We start from the raw sequence: 27,874 nt of genomic DNA, 5'->3' as shown, positions 1-27,874 counted from the left end.
AAGGGGTAGAAGTCTAATAATTAAAAAGAAAACTGCACTGGTGAGTCTCAACTTTAATATCTAACAAAAGGATTAAAAAACCCCATTAAAATATAGTCAGAAAAAAATAAGATTACACTCTAGTTCTTCCTCATTAGGAGACAGATACTTTCAGGGCTAGAGCAGTCTTATTTTCAGCACTACTCTATTGAGGGCTCTTATTATTTTTTGGGCTAGCAGTAAGAGAAAAGAAAGCAGGGACCAGACCAATTTAAGAAGTACAAGTTGCAATAGGAAATTCTCATTTAAGTTATCAAATTAATGAAAAATACTCAGAGAGCAGAAAAAATGAATTTGAATGTCTAGTTAGATTCCCAGAAATACACAATCTGGTGTATAAACCTAATCCTACACGCTCTCTTCATTGGATAATAGCACGTTTCTCAAGTACCTTGCAAAAGACTGTTATTCACATGGATTTAGACATTCTTTCAAAGACTTCAATACATTGGAAAGGAGAAAAGCTTTTGAAACTTCATTAACAATGCAGGTAGCTGTCACATTGATTTGTTTTGCTATTGCAGTACAAAGTTGAAGGGATGGAGAATGCATAATTTATACGCCAAACATATAAATTTTGTAGAAAATAATCTTGACTGTATCCAAGTTCCAAACATATTCCTCAATTTCCTCTGCTGGAAGGATGAACAATGGCAGATGAATAGTCCACAGGAAAAAAATCTGACAAATTGGTTCTACAGGTCACAGTCCAAGTATAATTAGAAAGAACCTTTCTGGAAGTCTCCAAAATTGTAGAGATTTTCCTTTCCAGAGGTAACTACACAAAGAAACCCCAACAGCTTCCAACACTGTAACGCATGCATTTTAGCTGCTATAAGCATTTTTGACAACCTCTGAACACAACTCCCATGATTCAAAAGGAAGAGCCACATTGATACACTGTACGAAATATAGTAAGTTGTGTAAGAAAGTCTGTCATAAAAGAGGCATGCTGAGGCAGGCTGGGATTCTCCTCATATAAGAGAAACTTTGGTCTGTAATTCATGCTAGCTTGACTAGCATGGCATTCCCTTTGTTTGTTTTAATTAAGAAAAATCTATAGCTTCCAGATCCAGACCTAGGAAAGCTCTCAGGCAGTTTGTCTTCAGGAGTCAGTATCCTATTGTGCTAGTTTCAGAAGACATTTTCTAAAGCAGAGAAGTAAACTTTTCCAGAATTTCAGTGGAAACAACTCTTTCCCAGGGTTTGGTAAATGGGTTAGTAATTTTCCGCTTTTCCAAGACCACTCATAGAGAACATGGGAGTAGCATGGAGGGGAGGAAGCTTCCTTTTACTTTTACACATCCATTTTAAACACCTACTTTATTGGAGTTTCCCTCACCTTTTACAGGCATTTCCCACTTGCAAGAGCACAGAACCGGACTTAGCAAGAGCTGGCAGCATAACTGCTGCTCACCCATGCCACCTCCTGAGGCAGGCCTTGCAGCCACAGCCTCTGGATAGTTCTTCCCTCTTCCAGTCCCAGCTGCCTTGCCATTTGTATGTCTTGTTAACTCTAGCACTTCCAAAGTTAGCAACTTAATACAGACAAAAAAAAAAGCCTTAAAAAAAAGAAGGCTTGAGAATGCTTAACTCCTGAAAGACATGACTAAAAGAGAGTATTCATCTCAGAGACTGAGTAAAACACAAAGTCTGTGCTTAACTGAAACTTTTTAATTACCCCCCCGTGTTGTTCTCTTTGAAACGACATGCCCAAGCCTGCTTTTGTATACTCGGGACAGTGCCTTTCTCTCCAATTACACAATGCATTAAACACAAATGAAATTACGCCTTAGTTCAGTACAAGTAAAATACAATCTTTAAGAAGCACAGACAAGACCAGGTAAATTTTTTTAACTTTTTTTTGGGGGGGGGGGTGGGGTTGGGGGGGGTGTCTTAGAGCGTGTTTAAAGATGGTTAGCCCTCACAAATAATTTACAAGCATAGTTGGAGGCTATCGGGACTGATTGCTCTGTCTAGGAAATTCCTAATTGGAGCCGTGCTGCAGGAATTCGCAGGGGTCCTGTCGCTGCCGGCTCCTCCCTGGGGTTTCCTTTCGCCCCGCGCCGCTCCGCGCACCCCCCGCGCCCCAGCGCGCTCCCTGCAGTTCGCAGTGCCAGTGCTCCCCCCCCACACCCGGTAGGAAGGCCCCGGAGAAGGCGGGAGGAGGAGCAGCTCCGCTCCACATGTCTGCCTGCTCTTATCAACTTATCCTATAAGGGAAGGGAAGCGATTGATTCGGGCACCGAGATCGTGACATCCTGGCACGGGCGAGGAGGAGCCAGGCTCACGGCTGGCGAGCCCGGCGGCCGGATCCCCCAGCAGCGAGGGGAGGAGGGGGCGGCGAAGACTTTTGCTTTCCGCATCTGACAGCTCGGGGCACGGCGGCCGGGAGCAGACGGGACGTTTCCAGCTCGGAGGGTAGAAAAGCCCAGCCCTCCTCCTGACGGCACATGGCAGCAGAGCGCTCGGTTTCAGCGCAGGTTAACTAGGTCCGTGCTCCCGTAGCGCCCCGCAGCACTAGGTTTGCTGGGCTACCGCAGGGATTAAAATGCAGCTGGCTGCTTACTTCTTTTGGGGCTGCAGTATTTTCTTAGCTTCAGGATACAACTCCTTTAGTAAGAGCATGGAGACGATGGGCAAGAAGCAGTACCAGGTCCAGCATGGGTCATGCAGCTATACCTTCCTTTTGCCCGAGACGGACAACTGCCGATCTTCGACTTCTTATGTGTCCAATGCAGTGCAAAGGGATGCACCTTTAGACTATGATGATTCAGTTCAAAGACTGCAACTACTTGAAAACATCATGGAAAACAACACTCAGTGGCTAATGAAGGTAGGATAACTATTTTTATTCTAAAAATCTTTTTTTACAGCATCCTGTTATCTATTTCATTGTGGATTGGTTTTTTCTGTTTCTACATTCACAAAATTCATTAGCTAAAATAAACTTCTGAACGACCCCAGTCAGAAAGTTTGAGAACATAATTTTACTGACTAGAAAGGAAAAGAGGACTGCACTGTTCTGCAGAGCCTGTGCTTTAAAGTTTCTCATTACATTTGGGTTGCTTGGACAAATAGTAATTCCACAGGCAGACTGCGAGCACGTCTGACATTTCTGACATGAAAGAACCAGCTACTAATTTATAATTAACCGATAAGGGCTATTTTATCTCTCTTTAAAGAAGACAATGCACCTTTATCCGAGGCATGTTTGAAGAATGTTATTTGAAACACGATTTCTAAAGTGGTACGCAGAAATCAACATATTGGGTCCCATGGATAAAGAACTGTAATTCTAACTAAAGACTGCAAGTCTGACTTGCAGTGAAGTGAGCCCAGTAAAGTGATAGAATTTCAAGAAAGTTCATTAGCGGATATCCTTTGCATCCTGTAACATTTCCACTCAAACACACAATATTGAAGGGAAAAATATTCTGGAAAAGGTGTTACAGATGCCACATAGCTTCCTTTAATGCAATGCTATTGCAGCTAAGGGAAAATGACATGTTTATTGCCAAAGTGGAAACGTTTGTAAAACTATGTCTGAAACAGCAGAAAAAAATGTATACTGCATACATTCTTAATATTACTGGAGAATAAACCTGATCACTATTCCGCACTTTATAGAAGGTACTTTGATTCTAAATGCTATATGCTTCAATAGGTTTTAAGAAACCTTTATTTCACTGATACCTGAGAAGACATGAAAATATAGTTTAATGGCATAGTAAATTTATGAGTGTTTATGTTTCATATGCCTATCTTCTAAGCAATAACTATTTTGAGGACTTAACTGGGTGGTTGACATAGTACCTCCAAATAAGTGCTCCAGTGATGTCAAAAGGGCTTTTTCATAAAGAAAGATAAATTTGTTGCTAATGGAGAGAATTTGCAATTCTCTGGAACTAGTAGCCACTTCTTACATGACTATAAAATGATTTTGCCATTAGGGTTCACCTCTCTCATGAGTTACAAAGTTACAGAATTAGCAAGATATAACCAAAGAAACCTGCTGGTGAATTTGTGTAAGAAACAGAAGTCACACTGTAAAGCAGAAAGCATAGGGTTTTCATCCACCTGAAGATGAATCTTGAAGCTTAAATCCAAACTGCATACACTTGAAGGCTGCAGTGTGACCTATCTTTATGGGTTTAGGATGCTTAATTTAGACACCCAAATCATGACAGATCAGTGGCTTTTGGTTTTTTAATCTCACAGGCAAACATACTTCCCTCCACATACCTACTTACCTTTCTACTTATCAATTTACAATGCTCACTATTGTAATGTTAAGACCAACATTAACAGATGTGTAACGCAAGATGAAAACCACACAAAGTAAATCAGTCTAATCTACACAGCTGCTAAGCAATTTCCTAATATAAATAATGAAATCACACACAAGACTCCAGTGTTTAATGACTCTTAAGTAGACAAACACAGTATCATAAGTGGCATCAGGTAAACAGAAACCAGTAAGCAAATTCCAGCATCCTTATTTAGTAAAAGCTATGCCTTTTCCTGTCAGTCCCTGGGAAATCAGTCACAAGAGGAACAGGATAACTATATCTAATTCATTCTTTGGGCAGTCAAAAGCATGATTCTGTTTTACTAGATAGAGAAATGTTTCTTTTATTTGAGCAGTTTTCCAATGAAGATGTTTTAGAATAGCCTGGGTATTTTTTCCCCTTGCTGTCCCACAGCTAAACATCCTGTAAAATAACTGCTGTTTGCCTTTTTCACTATTTTAACACCTGCTCTTTATGTCATCTGTTTTGTTCACAAAGAGACTCCAACAAAAGTAGCTTTTCCTCAGATTTGCTTTGCTAGAGACACCTGGTCTGCAAATGAAGATGAAAAGCAAACAATAACCTTTAAAGTGGCTTACAGAGTTTACTTGCTGTTTTTTTAAGGTCACTAATACACATTCCTAGGTTTGTATTTCAGCTATAATGCTAGGTTAGTCAAGGCAGAGCAAGGAAGTCTGTTTGCTTAGTTTTTATACTGTATTGAAAGTGTAATATAAGTTTGATTTTAAAAATAACCTGACATTAATTTCTCAGCAACTGCACAAAAACCTGCTTTAGGTTTTACTTCTTTTAAAGGTTAGTTTTTGCTGATTTGAGAGGCAGCACCTGTTTTCTTTTGAAATTGTGCAAAAAAAAATATATTACGTACTTTTAGTGTAAATTAACCTTGGAAAGTTGTTCCTGAAGTACTGCATATCCCCAAACATTTTTACACTCCTCCCCCTCTCCTGCCTTTAATCCGTCAACTGGAGGAAACATTCTGTTTCTGAATGAACCCTAGGCTGTATGAATGGAACAGCATGGGAAGTGTGCACTTCAGCTGGTTAACAGGCAAACACAATGGGAAGAGAATGAGTTACGCAGGTCCAGGTTCTCTTCTCTGCTCCTGTACAGAGAGCAGAGGACTGTTCTATTGCCACAACATGCTGCTTCATGAAAACACATTTTTTTGTCTGAACTGTATTAATGCCTTATGCCACTACTGTACGTACCACACCTAAAACTGGAGAATGACTTTTCAAAAGTAGATGATGTATAGAGGCATTCAGTCTAAATACTAGAACAAACCACTATTCCACCTAATTCAGTGTTTAGCAGTAAGCCAATGATGGTGTAGAGCAAAAGCCAAAACCCTTTATCAAGTGTGCAGCAATATACCTGAAATTAACCTGAAATTCTTTGACTTTCCCTAGCTTGGGATTAATCTGTATACTGAATTGTAAGTTTTTTTTTCTCTAATGTGTGTCTGTGCATGAAGAATAAGCCTCTCAATAATAAAATTTTCAATTATTTTGAGAGGATAGCAGATTCATATACAGCTAAGATACAAGACTGGAAATTTTAAATGTAGATGGATGTTGGCTATCATACTTTGGATTTCTTTTTTTTTCAACATCAGGTTTTCAGATACTCCCAGAAGACAGGCAAGTCCCTTAAGTTCCACAATTAAACAAATCTCTATCTGAATTAATGGCAGCTTTACCATTTGGATCATGGCAGTTCTGCTCAAGGAACTGCATTTTGTCAGGTATTAAGACATTGAAATAACTGACTGCTGACTTGAATTTACTTCTTAGTACATGAACTAGATTCTGACTCAGGAAATATGACTCTGTCCAAAGCAATAGTGTAAAATAAAGAGGTCATATTTTCTTCATCTTTCCTGTTACAAACAGCTGAAAACAATGTGTGATTCAAACTGATTATAGCATATGGAATATAGGTAATTTATTTGTAGTTTATCAGCAGATCAAAAGACTAGAAAATAAAAGTCTGCCAGGGCTCAACATTTAAACCTGAGAACTTAATCCTGAAAGCAGACTAGGAGAGGGGATAATTTGCTGGTAGGGATGCAGTATGTTTGGACACTCTCAGAATTGAGACTTGTTTTTCCTTGTCATGATTTCCTGGAAGCTAAGAACCCTTTATCACTTTGAAATGTGTTTCTTCTCTAAGCACAACAAAATCACATATTTTAAGATGTATGGGAATGAATGCTTATAATTTTTGATAAGCAATTACCAGTGAAAGCTTATAATTATTGTCATACTTGTACTGAACTTCGTATCTCAAATATGAAAAGATATTCTGACATGCTGTCATCCAAAAACATCTCCACACAATGGGCAAGGACAAATATATTGTACAGTGCTGGATTTTGAAGTATGCAAGAGATGATTCTGACTCGAGCTGCATTCCTTTCTTAAGTAATGCATCTGTTTTTACTTATTGTGAAAAGTGCTTGTTTCTGTCTATCAATCAACTATGTATTTGCTAAGCAAAAGAGTACTGGCAGAGTAAAAAACAAAATACTTTATTACTTTGAGATTAGTACATGTTACTGGATAAAGTTTCCACAGTATTTTAAATGATATAACTATGCAGTTTATTGTTATATCTCCTGTAGGTAAATTTCTGTGAAAGGATTTGAACTGACACTTCTGCATGTGTTTAAAAACTATGTTGTAAAGACTATTTCTGCATCATTCCACAAATACCAGATTGGTGATACAGGTATGAAATTGTGCAGAAACAACAAAGAAGACTAGAGATTTTCTTGTACAGACCTACAAGACAAAATCGAAATTGAGAGCTCACCATCTTCAAGATGTTATCAGTAAAAAATGTGATAAACAGAGGCTTGTTTTACTGAACCAGTCTCTTACCAGCATTCAAGATACATTTTCATGTGCTTTGTTTGTTATTAATATGATCATAATCTTATCATCTTTGATTGGTTCAAACAGAAAATTGGGAGACTTTCTCCATTTATTATTGCCATCAAGTGCTTTATTTTCTTCTTTTTTCCCTTTCTTCAAGTGCACATATAGGAAATGAGTCTGTAGATGCTTGAATTGACAATTTCCAGTCCTCTTTATTTACATGCCCACTTACTATATAAAAGTAAACCACATAACCTTTAGAATGTCTTAGAAGATTTTGCAGAGACTGGGGCTCGGAATGGTGTTTCTTTTATACACAATTCTCTTATTACTGTTCTTTTTTTTTTTTTGGTTAATTATGAAAACATTCAATAAAATGCATCTCCCTGCAATTTAGCATGGAAACAGCTGATACCATTTTCTTGATTCCTAATCACAAGAAAGATGTGACCACATATGTATTGCTTAGAATAGAACTTTGCCTGGAAGACATAGATACCAAATTCTTCCTTTCAAAATGTGCTATCCAGTATCTCCAGTGACTGAATTGTACTGTCCCTTTCATACTACCATATTTGTGTTTCTGAACACAATACATGATTTGATTTACAATACTTCTTGCAGTAAGTTAAGGCAGCTTAGTAGGCCACTATTTATTTCAGAACCTTTTACATACTTTAATGCAAGAATTTTCAGTTGCAGTGGTTGTTACATGGAATTTTACATGGCTTTGGCTGAAAGCCAGGATGGGGGCAAAGTAAAACTGTCTTTCTCAACCACTGCCATTCTTATAGGGCTAGACATGCAAGATGTACTCAACTGATTATGAAGACATAGTGTCAGATTATAGATTAGGATCTACCACAGAAGGTGCCATTCATGGATCCCTCTCTGGAGCTTAGCAAACCCAGAGTTTCATCAGATAACGGAGTCTATCTTAGCTCTCTAGAGGAAGTTCAGTCTGTCTCTTCAGCCTGGAAGAGAGAGACAGAGAAATGGAATACAAAATAAAACCCCCTTGAAGAGGCAGATTTCTCAGCACTGCCGAAAAAGTTGCAAAACATGCTGTTTGCAATAAAATAACATGCTGCATGGCCCTCACCCTGGAATTCTGCTTTGGCACTAAAGCTTGTAAACCTCAGAATCAAGAGACAATAGGCAGAAAGTAAAAATGTGGACTAGGCTGAAAATATAATACAAATAGAAAGATAAACATTATGCCTTCCGCTTCTTAAAAGAGGTACAAGAGGCAAAACAGGACTGATGACCTTTCCTTAGAGTTTGGTGTCCCTGCGTTCCCAATTCCTGACAAAATAATAGACTCACAGAATGGCTGGGGTTATAAGGAACTTCCAAAGATCATCAAGTCCAGCTCCATGCTGTGGGCATGGACATCTTCCACTAGACCAGGTTGTTCAAAGCCTCATCAAACCTGACATTGAACACTGCCAGGGATGGGGCATCCACAACTTCTCCGGACATCCCGTGCCAGTGCCTCACCACCCTTATGTGAAAAAAATATATAAAAATCTTCCTGGAACAGAAGATGGAAGTTGTACTTCAGAGGAAAAAAAGGCTTTGGTGTCTAGTTACCAATATGATACTGATGGGAGCCTTAAGGATACCTGTAAGGACTGTAGAAGGGAAAATGAGAGCAGATGGCTCTCGAATAAAAACATATTTCATGTATGTACTAGAATGTGAAACAAGTGTGTCAGACAGAGAAAATATTTTGGTAGTCCGAATGAACTCTAGGAAATCTCTCACTGGTAATAACAGGTAAACCACTGAGAAAACAATCTATCAGTGGACCATAAGCATCAATAGAACCTTCAAGAAAAGGAGAATTTCTATGGCACTGAATAAGAAGTTTCAGAAACAAGGACAGATAATTTTGTCTGCCATTTTATTATTGAAATTTCTCACACTAGCTAAATGTAAATTACAGGTGAAAAAATAACAGCATTGGAAAATTTCACAGGGCAAAGCATCTGGGAAAGAAGAGGTATGGCACAGTAATTTAATACTCAGAAATGCCTTAGAGATATAGCACATTCCGCAGTGTTAAACCAAATAACCTCACAAACACACAAAGCATTAGAAAGTGCTTTACAACTGGAAATACTGTGATAATTTCATTTCATTTAAAGACACATTTCTTGGAAATGAGAGAGTCAAAAAGAATTGTATTTACTATCTAGTGAGAATAAATGAAATACTGTTTGGTGAACTTCATGCGAAGTAAACCAAGCTTAGAGGAAATGGTAAAGAATTCTTCAGGTTACAAAATCCAGATCCATGTTTTGTATAAAAAAAATCCCACACCTAAGTAGTTCTGCAAACACTCACTGTGTCAGATTTCAAGCTGCCTAGGAAAATACATTACTACTCCTTAAGTGTCTTTGGAAGAAAAAAAAGCTTACTACATTCCAAATAACTACTGAAAATCCTATTAGTTTTTATCTGTTTGTGGAACAGGTTAGCCCTAAAATTGAGATGTTGTTTATAAAGCTCAGCAAACGTATCCTGCAATTTGTATGATTTGGAGATATCTATCTGTTCTCATTCCAACTTACAGGATGTTATGGCTTAGTCTGGACACAGAGGGAAGCTACAGGAACATTTCTCCTGTCTTTATATTGCCTATATGAAACTTTATCAGTTTATCTAATAATCTTTCAGGAGCCTACTAAGGTCATAACAAGGTCTTACTGCTAAAAAGAGAAGGCTGATAGAATATGCAACCTTTGCTCCGTTAACTTCTCTGTTAGTAGAACCATGTATGGATATCTGGTATTCTTCACAGAGTTACTGTATTCACAGAAGCTGTAAGGAGTGAAACATTTCCCTCTCTAGGTGAGCAAATACTTTAGAATTCTTAGATGACAGTAAGTTTCTTTTCAATTCAGCTGTCTCTGGAGATTTCCTGCTAAACCTAAGTGCCATATAATGTCATAACTTTGAGCAAACTCCCTTTAATACTGTAGGGAAAAAAAATATCTTTTCAGTTTTGTATTTATATTCACATCTCAAGAATCGTGATAGAGCTTAAAATGCAGGAAACAATGTAGGGTTCCTCTGCCCTCTGGGGAACAGCATATCAACTTTCTAACATTGATTTTGGTCAGGGATTAAAATCAGTATGTTGTGGTAACTCAGCTAAGAGCCTAACAGAATATTTTATTAAACAGCTAGCTACAACATCTTATCACTTAAGTTTCCAGAAGGGGGAAAATAAGCCTTGCTTGATATGTAACAGCTCTCTCAATGTTAGCAACTGAATTCTCCACTGTCAAAACTACATGAAAACTCACTAGGCAAACATTTGATCCCTAGTTATCACTTCACTACAGTTTTTTTTTTTTTTTTGACAGGGAGAAAAACTAAAAGTTCTCATTTCTGGAGAAAGAAAAAATTGTATCCGTTTAAAAACAGTAGGAATGTATTCAAACCTCTAGAATAAAAATGACTGAGTAGTGTATTGAGCTCTGTCCAAACAACAGCTCTGAAGACCTGTTCATTTTCATGCTGAAAATTAAGAGTCATTCACCTCTTGCACTCACGGTATCAGCTTCATCACTATGCTTGCTTTTTGGTTCAGGCCTGCACCTGACACACGTGATCCTGGAAGGAAAAAGTCTCTTTTGTTCCATTCTGTCAGGGTGTGGGAATGGGGAGACACCCAGCTCAGTGGAAAGGACATTTCCTGGGCAATAGCCATAGCCCTTACCCCACCAGCAGCTTTCTATGTATGATGTGACATCAGAGTACTAGGGGCTTGCTGTTCGTCATATGACCTGATGTATAGTCACAAACTGAAAAAATACTGGGGTAAGCTGAGAGGTTTAATTTTGATGCTGGCAACTAAAAATCACTTTAGTTTTGTCTTCCTCCACAGAAGTTGCAGACATCATACTGAGACACTTCATATAATTCCTTTAGGGCCTTTCCTTTGAACTACAGTATATACTTGCAGCAGTTCCCCCCCCCCCCCCCCCCCTATTTTCCATTTACAAGGTATAACCACCTGCAAGATACTACTTCAAACCCACAGGTTCAAAGTAAAATATAAACCATCCGCTTAAGGAGAATGTGCCAACCAGTCATGAGGCAGTAGCATCACTTTTCCATGGTATCAGCTGTCAGCTGACAACCTCTGCTCTGCAAAAAGTCAACATTCAAACATGAAAATCTGCAGATCAAGACCGAAATATATAGGTAGCAATGGAAAACACACTTGCCATAGTTTCCTACTGCATTAACAAATATCCTGTCCATTCAGACAGTTCAAGAAAATTCCCCGGTCAAGACTTAATGGAACAATTTCCACGTTTTTGCTTTCTTTTCAGAAAGCTTTTCTATTAAACAGGGTAATTCAGCTATTCAAAGGCAATAGCAACATCCAGTTTCTTAATACAACTTTTAAAAAATAAAGTAGGCAAAAGACAGCCTAACTGAATAAGTAAACCCAGACAAAATCTTGTATTTTTCTGCTTCTAAGGAATTGACTTAAATTAAACTAAGCTTCCTCGAGTGAGGTCTGAACTTTGACCATGTTAACTATCCTTATGTTTTCACTTATGTTAAACTCGCATCCTGATGCCAGATTTTCTGTCAGATATAGTGATTGCTTATAAAGTAATAGTAAATTAAAAAACTCCATTGTAACTGCTACTGGAGCCTTACCAGGAATGTTTTCTGAAAACTGCTCTGACATGATGAAAGCAAGTTCAAATAACTAGAAGGTAAACTCCAAGACTAATAACCAAACCCTTAGAAAGAGTCTAAACTGTAACAAATATAAACAATCTGATCCTGTTGAAATCTTACCATGTACAAACAAGGATCCTGACAACTACAGTTTACCAGCTATGGAAGAAAGTTTAAATATAGTTAATAATACCCTATTTATTTTTTCCCGTGACACAAAAGTTTATTTGATTTGCATCTAGAGAAAACTTATCCATGTCTTGATTTCAGCTTCTTTGTTATGGTAAATCATATTATTTTAAAAGGCTGTGAGGACAGCATACAAAACTCTAGCTCCTCTCGTCCCACTGACTTCTTAGGGAAACTAAGATTTCATCTGATGTATCTAAAAAATTTACTCAACTTTTTTTTGTTAAACACTATTTGAAATGAATAATGGAGTAAACCAGTAAATCAGACATGTGGTTTAAGGCTTATTTACTTACTTACTTCGTGTAGTTACTTAACGTGGAATACCTCTAACCAGTAAGGATGCTATTGGAACAGAAAAAAGAACGATCATTTTAATCACAAGGAAGTGCACATTTTCCTTTTCTTGTCCCTCTCAAGTCCATGTGGGAGTAACAGTTCCCAAGAGTCTCATCCAGTCAAGTCCTTCGCACTCACAATTTTCCTCAGTGAATTTCCTTCCAAAATCATGACGTTTTTTAACCTTCAGTCCAACCAGATAATTCTTTCTTTCAGATGGCTTTAAGCTCATTGGCTTTACGAATTCCTATCCCTGACACATCCATTATAAAAATTCTGCTCACATAGACAACCTGAGCTCCCTTTTCCTCACATCCCTTGTCGTTCAGGATTCTCAGTTCTGTATTCTTTTGTCCTCATTCTTAAATTTCTTTTTAACCCTCAACCACATGGGTTTAAAGACAGATGATAGCTTTTTTTTCTTGCTAGCTGCATCCAGGATTAATGACATAGTACTTTCTCCTTTGCTACATACGGTTATTCATCTTGAGAGCAGTTTTGCACCCAAGAAAGTCCTTGTTAAGTGCATTTTAGTCTTCTTCAGTGGCCCATCCCATCAGATCTTGACAGATAAAGTCAGTTTCCTCCCATAAAGTACCCATCCTATAGTGCATGGCTTTGGTTCCCAGCCAGTTTTGCTGAGAGTTCCTCCTCTTCTATTATAATCAGCACCAAGAGCATCATTTGTTTTGTGAGGATCTAGCTCCAGTTTCTGGTCTTCATAGAAGGGCACCAATTGGCAGCTGCCTCACTTCAGGAGCAGTGAATGGAGCTTAGCTCCAGAGGTGACTTTGCACCTCTGCTCAGTGGTGCACCAGAAACAATGAGGAACTTTTGGAAGCAATGGATAGAGAAAGACTTTCCTTCTTGGTTCTGTCCCAACAAACTGAATTGCCTGCTTGTAGATGGATAATCCTAGCTATTGAAGCAAAACTGTGTTCAGGATTACATATTTATTTATTTTTTTCATACATCACACAGTAAGTTTTGTTTCTGCAATAAGCTGCCTGTATGTGCTGATCTTATTTCCAAATATTTGTGTTTGTCCACTCTTAACACAGTAGCTTCCTGTTTTATCTTTCAAGTTTTTATCTTCATAATAAAGGATAATGTTTTTATTTTCTATTTATCAGAAGCTTTTGCCTCGAAAACTCTTACCTGTGCTAATGTAAGAGCAAAGGAAAATAAATACTATTTGACAAGAACATATAATCAGTTTTTTACCTAAGCACAGGGGAATACGTTTCCCTTATTTAAGGCAGCCGTTACCACTTTGCATAGTCACAGTCAAGTCCATTTTGATTCTGGGGTCCTGTTTCCCCACCCAGGGTTTTGGAAACCTCAGGGAAGTTCTCTGACAGGTCTGGTCTGGCAAGCAAGGAATTTTCAGAGAGTTCATGAATATGTAGGAGCTTTCCAGACACAATCTCTCCTATGCATCTAGCATATTAGCAGTGGAGAGGAAGATGCAGCATGTCTTAAGAAAAGAACTGCAGCACTTAAAAATTATTTATTTTTTCCCCTCCCAGATGTACAGGAATATCAGTGCATGAGTTCTTAGTAAAGAAGTTCAGTTCTTCAAAACCAAAATCAGCAGCTGACATGTACTGTCTCAAAGACTTGAGCAGCCAAAAATTGGCAGGTCTTCAGCTCAGATGACCGGTTCTCTGTTGATAACATCATCATTGAGGCCTCTTCTTCAAAAAAAATCTTACAAAAGCTCCATAAGCTATATTTAGAAGCCAGTATGTTGCAAAGTTTAAGAACTACTCAAAATGCTTTCAATTTCCTTTATCTGTGAAATGTTTTTTTAAACTAATGATTTTTCATGCTGAAAGATGCTCTGTGATCACAGCTTTTAAACAGGAGACACCCAGTTTTATAGCTTACAAAAGGGACTAATTGTGTTCCACAGCTTCCTAACTAGTTTGATCCTTGAACTCCGAATCATTCTTCCGTCTGGTTGGAAGTGGAATGCAAGATGACTGCTTCCCTAGAAAGCAATGCTGAGAATGAACTGTGAATGCCTAGCTCCTTTTCACTTCCCCAGTAAAATATTTGAAATGAGGAATTTCTTTCATATTTCCTCAAAAAAATTGCCCCTCCCCATCATGAGCCAGTCTCTAAATCAGGCTCTCCTGTTGAAAGAGGAATTAATAAAAAATACTTGTAAGTTGAGATAAAAGAGAGAAATAGTTTTATATTAAGAAAAAACTGTGACAGGTACAAATTCTCTAAGAATTTTGTAAAGTTTATAAGGCTATATAGCCAGTGTCTTTCATGAAAAATGTCCTAAGTACCACCACCAGCTTATGTGATGGTAAGTTTGTTTCAGCTGCCTATTGCTCAGCTGAATGGAAAAAAAAATACACAAATGGGAAAGGATTACTGTAGATCTGGGATAGCAAATGTGGGCTTTTAAGGGCAGAATCTCATCTTTATAGGAGTCTGGTAAAGTCCTGATTCCCTGATGGTAGCATGCAAGTACAAAATATATCTGAAAACATGCAGGCATTTCTCCAAAAAGTTTGAATGTTCAATTTGTGAAATTACAGACCAATGCTATAACCTAGTATTTAAAAATTAAATACTGATTGGCAGTATTTCTTACACTGTTCATAAAGAAGGAATCCTAGTTTTGAATGTTGGTGGCTTGTTGCACATAATAAGTAATATTTATATTCATTTCAGTGAATGGCAGAAGCATCACTGGCTTCTTGTCTTCCTGGCTTCAGTGCTACTGAACTTCGGCAAAATGCCATTCATGACTCACACTATTTATTTATTTATTCTTTATTTTTAGACTAATGGGAACTTTATGAATTCCTTCCCTGATTTCTAAGAGAAATACCACTTAGCTGTGATCCTGAAAAACAGTGATTCAGAATCTTCGATTACTACCTTAATGAACATCCTTAACTCTTAATGAGAATGGTTAATCACCAAATAATTGAGTTCTGAAGATACTGTTACTAAATTTTTATTTCAAATTTTTCCCTTGCCCATACTATTCACACTATTCAAAGGTTTGTCAAGTTGACTATTAAGTTTCAATTAAGAATTTTTTTGAAATTTCAATATTTTTCATTTGCAATTTTATTTAAATCTCAAAAAAGCACCATATAAAGCATATGCATTACATATAGTATAAAGAACCTATATCATCCTTCAAGTGACAAATCATGTGAAAACGCATGCTTTAGGAAGGCAGTAGCGTGATGCCACACGTATGAAACAAGCTCAGTGTCTGGAATGGTGGGAGCTCAACTCTTAAGATAGCCTTTGGGATAGTTTCAGCTCTTAATGTCTCTTGCCTTTTGTTACACACTCGTTTGCTTTTTCTAGGTCACCATTTTGATTATAACTTTTGTAGATCAAAATATACAGTAGAAAGTATAATCATGCTGTAATAACTTTTAGTATTAGGTACAACATACTTCCAGGCAAGAGCACAGAGTGAAAGACATTCTTCATAAATATTTGTGCAGACAATGAAGGCATTTCATGCACTTAGTTTCATGTTATATTAATGAAACATTTGGTTTTTATTCAGTTAGATTATTTCCAATGAAGGGGGGAATTTTTTACTTCTGCTAGAAGCATAAATTATAAAAGCATAACATACAGCTTCCTCTAAATGAGATGTAGTCAGACATGAGAATGAATTGGTAAGCTTTTATTTAGTACACAAATGGCATTAACTGAACCATCCCCTGCATATAATTTACTTTAAAGTCTGTATTTACTATTTTAAGAGTTAGCATTTAAACCTTTCGTATTTTATTACACAATTTTAGCTTGAATATTTTCCAATAAATCACAGCTCACTCTCAGCTAGGAATCATTTATGATGTTACTTTCACCTTTTGTTTGCTGACAGGAAAATAAGATAAGAGAAAAATCTTAGCTGGAGGTCTGGACAGGCAGATATGCTTGATGGGGCATGTAAGAAGCTAATAGGGTAGAGACATCTCAAGCATTCCCATATACATTCCCAAAAGGGTTTTCCCCTCCCTTGAGAGACAACACATAGTCCAGTGGGACTTCCTGCCTCAGGAAAAGAAGAAAAAAAGCCAATTTAAAATGTCTTTTTTCTTCTGCAGAGTACTAATTTTTTCCAAAAGTTACAAGCTACTAAAACTGATAACTGACTTTCAGAAAACATAGAGAAATGCATTATTTTATTAAAAGCTAATTTAAAATAGCTTAAGATCTGATTGCTTGGGATTGATGCAATGCCCTGAGAATGTGTTCCCTGTCAAGATAAATGGATCTTGGACGGGATAGTGATTCTTGCATTTTTATTCTAACTTTAAGCAGTAGCAACATTGATAGACTGTGAAAAGAAGCGTGAAAACCTGTTTTAAAAGGAACAAAATTGTCTGCAGATTTGAAATTTTTACAGTATTCCGTCTTCATAACATGAATACATTGCAGTGATGGCAAAATACAAATATAAGCACACATGGAAAGCTGGGCAGTGATACGATGCTCCATTCATTACATACATGCACATTAAGCAGCATGGCATATATATGTAGGTAAAATACTTCATATTGCATATGTGAACTGCTGTGATGAAATTGTAACAGTGTTTTCTTCTTTTTAAAAAGACTACATTACATTTCACTACTATCCATGTTCAGTAGGATCCAGAAAGTCAGGCTCACCCCAGGAAACCCAACCTTCAATAATACTACAAAAAAATAGTTTACATATTTAGTATTTTAATTGCAAGTGAAGTCTGTTTAAATAGTCCTTGACAAAACTGCATTTTCTGTCTTTATATACAAAAATATATCTGTGAATAAGAAATGTAAGGATTCTGTGGCATATACGAATGACCTTCTACAATGACACCATAGCACATTGGTGCAAGTTTCAAATGATGAGCTAAATTCTACTGCAGGTAGAATTCAACCTGTTCAATACTTCTGCAAGTTCTTTTGAACTACTTTGTTAACTAATTACTAGGCACAATCAAAGTCTGTATAGAGACAGCTGTTTCTCATGGAAACCTAATGCATATTCTTTGGGTTTCCCCATTCAAACTATGAAGAAAGCTTGTTTTAGTTAAATTATTCCATACTTATCAGACAGCCAATGCCAAGAATATCAAGGGCCTAAAACTTCAAATTAATGGCAGGAGAACAATCAGTTGTCAGTGCAATCAGAGGAAGACAATAACCCTTATATACACTAATATCCTTAGGCAAATATTGGGCAAAGTCTGTATTTAAAACTCTAGCATATAATTTTAAATCATGTTACTTCTTACAGTAACTTTTCTACGCCACTGACAGCCACAGTTATCTTAGTAACAGCTTTGACATCTAGGACAGATTCACAATCCACAAACTTGACAGGACATTGCCCTTTCTTTTCTTTGAAGTAAGTGCCTCCAGGCTTAGTCAAAAGTCCCAAAATATTGTGAAAGCTGGTGCAAGGAGGAGAGCAGGAACACATGGCTGGAGCACGAAGGTGTATGACCTTCCATTTATCCAGCAATCAGCTGTTAGAATGAACAACCTAAATGCAGCTGAGCTTCATACAGTATATCACACACAGCAGTTGCTGCGTTTATGGGGCTAATGACATTTTTTTTGCAATTAATCTGCTGATCTAAATACAGGGCTATAGAGATATGACTGCAGATAATTTCTGACCTCTTTGCTACTTCTATCTATTTTAGAATGGATGCTTTGTTGTAAGAATAAAGATTATCTTCAGATTTCATTTGACAAGAAAAAGTCTAAAAACTGCTTTTGGAATTTTCTCAAACTTACAGATAATGTCCTTGAAAGTGATGAATTGCTTAGTTTAGCAATCCATATTTGATTAAAGGAAAAAAGATCTTGATAGATTCTGATGATCTTAGGAGCTGTATGGTGAATCCTTGGATACAAAGGATCATGCAGCTCCAGCCACCTTCCTACTTCTACTAAGGGACACAGCACTCTGTAGAAACTCAGGATTAACATACTGCTCTCTGAAAAGAAATGATACAGTTGAAAGAATCAGTAATATAAACATTAAGAAAATCACCAAAATTTATTAGGAAAGGCTGCTCCAATAAATGACAAATTTGATAAAATGAAACTAGCAGCCAGTATATTTGTACCATTTATACAAGGCAGCATTTGGCAAAGAAGGGATGTATGTATTTGTATAGTTATAAATGCTGCCAGGAACACGACTCTTTAATTAGTACTAGCCCATTTGGCAACAAAGAACAAAAGCAAGACCTGATTTATAACTTTAAATGAAGGAATGATAATGTGGCTCCAAAATGCACAATTAAGTTATTGATTTTTTTGGAAAATTGTTCTGTAGTATGGAAACTATACAATAGCAGTCAGGAAGGCTCTTCATTTAGATAAGTACTGGCAACCTTTCATAACGGATTAATACTATCTCTGCCAATGGTTAGAAAACAAATTTCTTCTAACGCATACTCCACATGTTGTCTTTTCTTTCTTGCCAATTTAAAGCTTACTTAAAAAAAGACAATCTTGGCTATAAGAGTGATGTTTTGGAATGTGCTCCAATATGACTGATCTGTCCTAGTTCTTTTGGTAATGTCACTAAAGTGTTTTCATCAAATTTTATGATTTTGTATGATTTGAAGTAATAAAGCATGACAGCCCCAAACTGATGACCTTAGAGATTTTTTCTCTAAAAATGCATTACCATAGCTATATTACGAATCTTAATGGTGAAATTTTTTTTTTCAATTTTCCCAGCTGTTTTTGTTATTTAAATATACTTTGAGACAAGTTTTTTCCCCATCTGTTTTCATTTTTATATTTACTTTCTTAAAGAATACATGCCAGCCAGTCTTACACAAAAAATAGAATGCTTCATGAAAAGAATCCCATGAAGACTTACTGAAATGCTATTAACTATCTCTTTCTTCTTTCAAATCTGAATATATTAATGCCTCTTTACCTCTTCCTTGCAATTTCCTTTAAGATAGGATTGTCTTACTCCCTCAAAAGCAGAATTTCTGAAAGATGCATCACTAATAGTCTGCTTTTTGACTATTTTTGACAATTACTTTGTCCACAATAACCATCATATAATCTGGATTGACATATTATCAACAAAAGTCTTATATGCCAGCTATTAATCAAATTAAAAAGAGATTAAAAGTTGACTTTCCATAACTAACCATGTGGCTAGGAGAAATATGGCAAATAATCCCTGCTGCACCTTCCAAATTTGAGCAAAATATGGGAGAAGACAGACATGCCATTCAGACCAAGCTGTCAAGCTTCAGAACCCATAGATTGGAACTGAAGCATTTTATTCCTGTGCCATTCCCTCCAAATGATCCAAGGTATTCTCTCCCTTGCAGAAATTCTGAGTGTGCTACTTCTTACAAAGGAAGTAGGCTCCTTGGTAGGAGCTGATAAATAGTATTCTACAAAGAAATATGACGCAAAGAACTGAAACCTTTCAAAATGTTTCAAAGTGTTGTTGATGAAATTTAGCCTTAGTTGTCTTAACTGGAGCCTGTATTGAAAAGGTTCTTCCACCTCCCTCTCAGGGAAGCCCAAGGGTCTTCCTTTCTGAGAGTATGCAATGGGAACACGTTCTGCTCTTGCTAAGGTCAGTGGGAGATAATGGGTATTTTGGATTAAAATAATTTATTTGTCTTTGAAGAAAGATTAAAGTAAGAACCTGCCCCTAAAAATTATATGTAATGGTACAAAGGCCTACTTTCTACAGTTTTCCCCTGTATGATGAAGAGGGAGGAAACTAAAAGCAAAGAGGGATGAGTGTGTATCTTGATTCAGGTCAGGAAAAGAGATTTTACGATGTGTACATGAGAGATTGCACAAAAGTGGGAGAGGATTAGTGAACATGAAGGAAAAAACAGAAGGGATTTATGTAATCATGGTCTGTAGGGTTTTTTTTTTTTTGGAGAAAAAAAGCCTTGAGAAGCTCCGAAGTCACTTTACAGGTCAGTATCATTTTGATGCTGCATGTTGCTCTAAATTGGAATAAATGAGCCAGATCATAAAACTGGCTTTAAGTCTTAAAATAAATCCCTTTTGATGTTCATATTTCATGCTTTCAAGTACACACAAATACCATATTCCCTAAGTTACTTACTTAATATTTTTAAGTTTAGAAACAGATGTGATGACAAATTGTGAAACTAAAGTCAAGAGTGATTTAGAATACATCATATGAATGAGATAACATTTGAAAGAGGTTAGATATTTGGAGATAGGCTTATACTCACAGATATTCAAATAAGATACATTATAAAAATGCAGATCCGTGTGCCCAAACAAAACTGCTTTTGAAGGTTGCAAGCAGTGACAAGGGGTGTAAAAATCTGGCAACCAGAACTACCAGATGCCTTAAATTGTAATCACAGGTTTTGTGTACTGTAATCAGAGCAACATTACAGCTGTGTGTTTTAACTGGGCAATTGCCTGAGCCTACCATAAAATGTTTACCTTACCTTTAAGCCCAGAATTAACTTATTTTCTAGTGGTGTGTTTTGGAATAAGTCAGTGATAACATTTTCAAAGAAGTCATGGAGTTCTGTAATCGTATTTGCAGAGATGGCTTTGCTCAGATTACCATTTTGATCTCTCTCTTGTTAATAAGGAACCAACCTTGAAGAATAAAGTTTAATATCCACAGTTATTTACACAGCAGTATAGTAGGTGTGGGTCAAAACTTGTGCCAGATATGTGCCAGATATGAATCTCAAAGCAGTGTACTCTGTTATGACTACCAAAAAAGCCGTATTAGTTTAGACATAGAAATGACTTCAGAATCAAGTATTTAAACCAGTTTTTGCATTCCTAAATATTAAGCGTTTAGAAGTACTGAAGGTTTTTCTATTGTTTCTTTATTTAAAATTCTCTCTGATAAAAATGCACACAGAACAGTGTTAAATGACATCTGATCTCTTCTCTGACTTCTAGTCATATGATGAAAAATGCTTTTGAAAATATTTAAGTCTAGATACAGGAAGATGACTAAACTCCTAAGCTTTTGTCTTCTAAAACATTCCCATCTCTGCCAAAGCTGGTGAAGCTCCTCTGATGGTTACAGTGGTAGGAGCACTAAGGCAGGAAAGCTTCCAAATGCCTTCAAGCATTTTCACCACTGCACCTTCTATCTATCTCCTACAAAACTCTATTCCTGCCTTTAGAAAATGTTTGGCCGCACACTCCTTTGTCATATTTGCCCTTCCTGTCAGAGCCTAACATGAGGAAACTTCACATAAATGTATAACAGACAAGGAACAAATTTGTTTAGCAAGGCAGCCAGCAGCCTTACTGTACTACCCCCCCCCCCTCCAACATTTAAAGAATGCAACTATCTTCTTCTCTCTTTCCTTTCCCATGTAGCTTGAGAATTACATCCAAGACAGTATGAAGAAAGAAATGGTAGAGATCCAGCAAACTGCAGTGCAGAACCAGACTGCAGTAATGATTGAAATAGGCACAAACTTACTAAATCAAACAGCTGAACAGACTCGCAAATTAACAGATGTTGAAGCACAAGTAAGTAATGAATTTCAAACTAAAAATGCTTCTGCTTCCCAGACACCCACAACTATACATTTAACACAGCTTAGTGTTACACTATGCAGTTCAACAATTAGAAGTCAATCATTATAATCAACAGCTCTATCCAGCTTAAAGAAACATTAGTAATTGGTAATACATAGCTCCATATCAAGCCCACTGTTGTCACTTGAAAAACTTCCATTACAGGAGGATTTGAAGTGTGTCTAGCAAGACAATTGTTCCATTCATCTTTAAGGATAATGTACTTAAAACTACTATACTACATCCAAGCATCAGTTGGGTACTAATGTGCTTTTATACAACCCCCATTCTATATCTTTGTTGATAATTCACCTTTCACAATTGGAAAAAAAGAGAGTTCCCTCAGCCTGCCTTTCTTCCATTTATCAGGTTTTTTTTTTTCAGTTTTCTTTGTGTGTTTTTTTTAAATGAATGTTTTCACATACACTGTAAGTGGGATAACAGTTAATTTCCAGCACAATGCACTGTATTATTGCCATTTAACAGAGGGATACGTAAAAAAATCAGAGGTGAATCAAGAAAAAGGAATTAGGAGTCTACTAGAAAAGTGAGAGATGAGCAAATTCACACAGAAATAAACTTGCCTACTGTACATATTAGTCTCTAAATTATTTAAAACAAACAAAAAAGGATTTTTCTTTCCTTGTTAGACATTTTACTGTCCGTAGAACTCATCCAATTAATTAAGTTATACATTTTAACCTAAACCAAGCCTTTCTGAACTCCTTGATAAGCGGATAGTTCATAGCTGACAGGCGTACTGAATTAAACTTTCTGACTGCATTAGTCAGGAGCCCATTATTTTGCAGATGTTAGGAGAATGTACTTACTCATTGACAGTAATGTCTTTATGGAAATTACTCAATTATTTTCTGCTTAGAGGAAGAAAATCATCACTGTAACTTTCCTTCTCTGCTTGAAATTATTGGTGACTGGGTTAAGGGCTTAATTAGCAACATAAGGAAATTAGCCAAACAATTGCTCTCTCAAGGACACTTGCTTTTGGCAATAGTTTTCAATTACACTTAAGTGTGAAATCATGTCCTGAATGACTGTTTAACATGAAGGACATGAGTAACCAATTCTTCCTGCCAAGGAAAGCCAAATTCTGCTGAATTAAAAAAAGCTGTTCTAAAACAATGAGAAAATATTTCTAGAAAACATGCCTCAAAGTAATGCAATCTGATACAAACCAAAAAGTATCTTCCATGTTTTCTAATATCTGCATTTCTCCATTTAAAAATAGTTACTTTCATTAATCCCAAATTATATTTTAAAATGTTAATGACGTAAAACACACTTTGGTTATTTCGCTCCTTGAATTTTAATGTTAACTTTTCTCTACATGCATTGTTTACTAAGAGTGAACTATCTAGTGATTTCAGGACTGGGCCAAGATTTCAACCAGTGAAAAATAAGCAAGTTACTTACTTTCTACACCAGACTGACAAACTTATTCCCTGAACAGCCACCATAATAGTTCCAGTAATGAAATAAGAGTGTCAGAGGGTAAAGCATGACAAGAAAACTAAAGTACATAGCAAGTTTCAGCCATTGATTAGAAACACAGTGTACTACTGAAATATTCCCAATGATACATGGTAGTGTAACAACAAAATCAGTGCAACTGTGTATTCTTCTTTATTCCATTTCTATGGGCATTTGTTCCCAAATTAGGTCTTAATTTTTTTTAAATTATTTTTTATTTACAGGCTTAAGTAGAGATTTCACAACACAAAGAAATTACAATTTATTTTTTAAAAGTATCTTAATTTTCAAATATTTTTATACATTTTATTTAGGTGTTAAACCAGACAACCAGACTTGAACTTCAGCTTTTGGAACACTCTCTTTCAACAAACAAGCTAGAAAGACAAATTTCAGATCAGACCAATGAGATAACTAAATTACAAGAAAAGAACAGGTAAGTTTGCCTATCAACTCAATAAAATGGCATTCCCTGACGTGTCCTAATAGTTTTAAAAATAGATGTACTCATAAAGGAAAATAAGGCCTTATATAGAAGCTCCCAACACCCAAGTATGCCCATTATAAAAGTCATATATTATTTAAGGCCTAGAGAATCATGCAGGTTTATTCTTCTTGTTTTCTGTTTATATATAATACTTCACTATCTAAAGTTTTCCTCTGTATGTGGAACTTAAGGTTAAAACTGAAACACTTCTCAGTACTTCAGTTCTAGCCAATTTATGTTCTTCTTTAGACTTACGGATTATATAAAACTAATCCAGTGCAACCACATCTTTAAAATTTATTTCCACGTAGTACACAGCTATCTGAATACACAATCAGGTCTTTGCCAGAATTTTTTTCTAAGCTGGTAAGTAAAGTCAAATGCTACTCATATTCAATATTCCATAATAGACAATCTTTTGAAATTCAGACCTATATTCAACTATTACTCTGATAAGTTTCTGTACTTGGCTGTTGTCCAAAGGCTCATACCTTTTTTCAGCTGGTGTCATTTTCATATCACCAGGGTCCTATTTTACTTTTGGCAGTAAATAGTTTACAGAGAAATCTAAAAGCAGCAATAACAGTAGGTTTTCTCCTTCAAAGCCATGTTTTTCAATGAGAACCATATGTGCAAAGTGCTTTTTATTTTGAAAGAATTAGTTTAAAAAACCCAGGAGACATGTTTTGACATTTTAGTTCACTACTCTACAACATTTATGTATGCTCCCTAAAAGTTTTATATACCAGCTTCATAAAAACAAGCATCCTTATCAAATGGAAAGCAAAGTAAATACTGAATTTTAAAGTGCCACTTTTTCTTTTGTGTTGAACTCTGCAGACTTTAGACTACCCTTGTAAAACCCACATAAAGACAAAAGCATTATTTCTCACCTAACAAAAGACAATCTAATATTGAGCTAATCTGCTTGAAGCATAAGGTTCAGGATTTTTGTTAACAGCAGTGGATTTTAGGTAAACTTATCCCTTCTGGTCATGCATCTTTTCACCTCAGCTTTCTCAGAGCCTGCATCAGAACAATTACCAATGAAATAATATTCCAGCCAGTCACGTACTCATACCAGCTCCAGAACAGGAGATGGATTACACATATTCAAGCAACTATTTGTTTCCCTGTCTTAACACCATAACGTTTATTTAAGTTTAAATTTTTACTATAATTACAGGATGTTCAGAAAGTTTATAGGTTTATTTTTAAATAAGTTCTATCTTTTAATAGGGTAAAAATAATTAAATCTTCCACTCTATCTTTTCTTTCAAAATGTTGAATTATCAAACACCCAATTATTACACTTTAAAAGCCTGCTATACAGACTATAGTAGATATTGCTTATGAATGTACTAATATAATAAATTAAAGCACATGTATCAAACTAAACTCACCTTTTCTTTAGCTTTCTATTGCATTCATGGCATTAGAGAATGAAGTTGAGTACTTAAGAAGAAAGAAACTTCTGCAACAGGCTTGATTCTCTTTACATCATATCAGAATTGTTTCTCTGGAGCCTAACTGTAATCCTTTATTTAGCTTTCTAGAAAAAAGAGTTCTTGAGATGGAAGACAAGCACACTCTTCAGCTGAAGTCAATAAAAGATGAAAAAGACCAGCTTCAAGTCCTAGTAGCCAGACAGAATTCTATTATAGAAGAACTAGAAAAACAGTTAGTTACAGCTACAGTAAACAACTCAGTTTTGCAAAAACAGCAACATGATCTGATGGAGACTGTTCACAACTTGCTTACTATGATATCTACACCAAACTGTAAGTAGAAGCAGACATGCTTATATCATTTGAGTGACATTCCCTAAATTGTGTACATTATTAACTGAAGTTATAAGTCTGAAAGTCTGAAAGTCTGAAAAACCAGTTTTACCACACTTCTGCTTCTCAAAAATTACATAATTTTCCTTAAATTTTGCATCTGAGTTAATGAACCTATTTTTTAGGGGAGGTGGTGGTGGTGGGGAAACAGCTGGAACATCTATATGTTTTCTTTTCAACATTTTGTTCATCTTCTGTGGTTTATATTGGTTTGCCTGGAGACTTCTTCAGTAGTTCTACTGAATCTACACTTACAAAAATAAAGTTTACAATTTACAGAGATGCCAAGTATCATTCATTTCACATGGCATCCATTCATGTATATATTGACCATATATTTAGGTTAGACTGCATGATGTAGGGCTGTAGCTTTTCTTCCTGGCTCCCAAGGTTTGGTTCTGCCACTTCTCATTGCTCTGTGTGCACAGAGTTGATCAAAGAAAGGACAAATTACAGTGTCTATAAAAGGTAAAGGAATCGGTACTGGCTCAGTTTTTAGCACCTATGTATGCCCCAAACAACAAAAGCCCCATCCCAGGGCAGCAAGTACTCCCAGAAGTCCTTGGTCTTTCACTGAAGCTTCCCTGTTCGTTATAGAAATCCCTCAACCTAGTGAATTTTGTAGGCAATAATCTCACCCTTAGGTGCTTGAAAGCCCTGCAACAAATTATAGTCACTGAGCACAGCTTCTGAATTTAGGCAGATTCACATGCTCCATTAAAAAAGTCCACACAAACCATAAACTGCAAGTTATGGCTAAACAGGATTTAAACAAATGAATGAATTCCTTACTTTGAATTTCATGTCTGATATGGAACTTTGCCAAATTAATAAGGTATAGCTGTTATACATAAAACAGTAAAGAATTTGGCATATTTGCCTGTAAAATTCTCAGGGCTCAAGACACAGATGCATATATAACCTCTAAAAAAAGATTTTAAATTAAATACTAGAAAAAAATTAAAATAGCTGTCATTGCAACTTAGAAAACAGTATAGATGGGCTGTGCTTTATTACTGTAAGTTGAATCACAAAAAAGGAAAAGGGTGTTCAGGAGTCCTTGCTTTCAGTGGCATCCTAAATTATATGATGTAGGTTTTTCTAAACAAAGTAAACCTCAAGATTTTTGTCTTAATTATTGATACTATCCCCTTAAATACCATTACCAAGGCTGTACATGTTCCTGCTGATATTATCTGCTATGCTAGTGCACAAATAAGTAAACAAGTCAAAGTCATGTTGGCTACAACACTGTTAAACCCAGAGTGGAAAAAATAATGAATGCTTGCCAAAAAGACAAAATTAGCAGGGAAAGCTTCTAAGACAGTATACAAACAATAGAGTGTGGAAAAGCTATTAAAACACTGAATGTGTTATTTTTATGTTTAAGGCAAAGCATGTAAACAGGTAAATAATGAATAAGCAAGTTCTTTTTTGAGAACATAATAAGCAACTGTAATATAAGCATGTATTTATCTAGCACCTAAAACTTTGTACTAATAAGCTGTGCCTGTTAGATTAAGTTAAAAGGGAAAATACACAGAACCAACCCCAAAAGGGTAAAATATGAAATATCATTCAGCAGGCAAAGTGCCAGGAAATTCCAACCTCCATAGTTAATAAAGAACTGAACAAAAAGATGAGCCTTAGACTGTTCTGTAAAATAAGAAGGCTTAGGCATATTAAAATACATTTTTTACACAAATGAATTCCAGAAGGGATATCTCCTTTGTGGGTTGGGCTGCGCTGCCAAGTTTCAGCTTGGTACATACAAAGTTGTGTCTGCTCAGTACAGGGTCAAAACCACTAGCAAAAACTGTGTAAGTGAAGTTATTCCAGTCATCTGTACGAGAAAAGATTTCATAACTCTTATGTTAGATTTCACAACACTAGAGTACTGGCCAAAGATCATTATTAATATAATCAGTTGCTAGTTAGATATGTTTGTAATAGTAGTTACTGCATGCAGACATTGTAATGCATGTAGGAGTCCCAGCAAAGGCAA

At 36.3% G+C, this 27,874-nt stretch overlaps 1 protein-coding gene across 3 annotated transcripts in view; it reads left to right on the top strand.

The window, feature by feature from the left end:
• The first annotated feature begins 1,849 nt into the window (after window positions 1-1,849).
• The window catches only part of ANGPT2 (angiopoietin 2), a 38,352-nt gene continuing 12,327 nt past the window's right edge, over window positions 1,850-27,874 (top strand). Inside the window, exons 1-5 of one of the 3 annotated variants that reach the window (XM_031052656.2) lie at window positions 1,850-1,882; window positions 2,781-2,875; window positions 21,850-22,005; window positions 23,856-23,977; window positions 25,577-25,809. In XM_031052656.2, the coding sequence (XP_030908516.2) occupies window positions 2,846-2,875; window positions 21,850-22,005; window positions 23,856-23,977; window positions 25,577-25,809 (541 nt within the window). In that variant the 5' untranslated portion in view covers window positions 1,850-1,882; window positions 2,781-2,845. Of the gene's footprint in view, window positions 1,883-2,199; window positions 2,876-21,849; window positions 22,006-23,855; window positions 23,978-25,576; window positions 25,810-27,874 lie in introns of those variants that run through there. The other 2 variants (XM_005153208.3, XM_013130055.3) reach the window with 2 other exon arrangements.

This window comes from Melopsittacus undulatus, chromosome 3, assembly GCF_012275295.1.
Source record: "Melopsittacus undulatus isolate bMelUnd1 chromosome 3, bMelUnd1.mat.Z, whole genome shotgun sequence".
In the NCBI taxonomy this organism is placed as follows: domain Eukaryota; kingdom Metazoa; phylum Chordata; class Aves; order Psittaciformes; family Psittaculidae; genus Melopsittacus; species Melopsittacus undulatus.
Note: the sequence above shows the minus strand (reverse complement) of the source record. Positions and strands in the feature narration are given on the sequence as shown.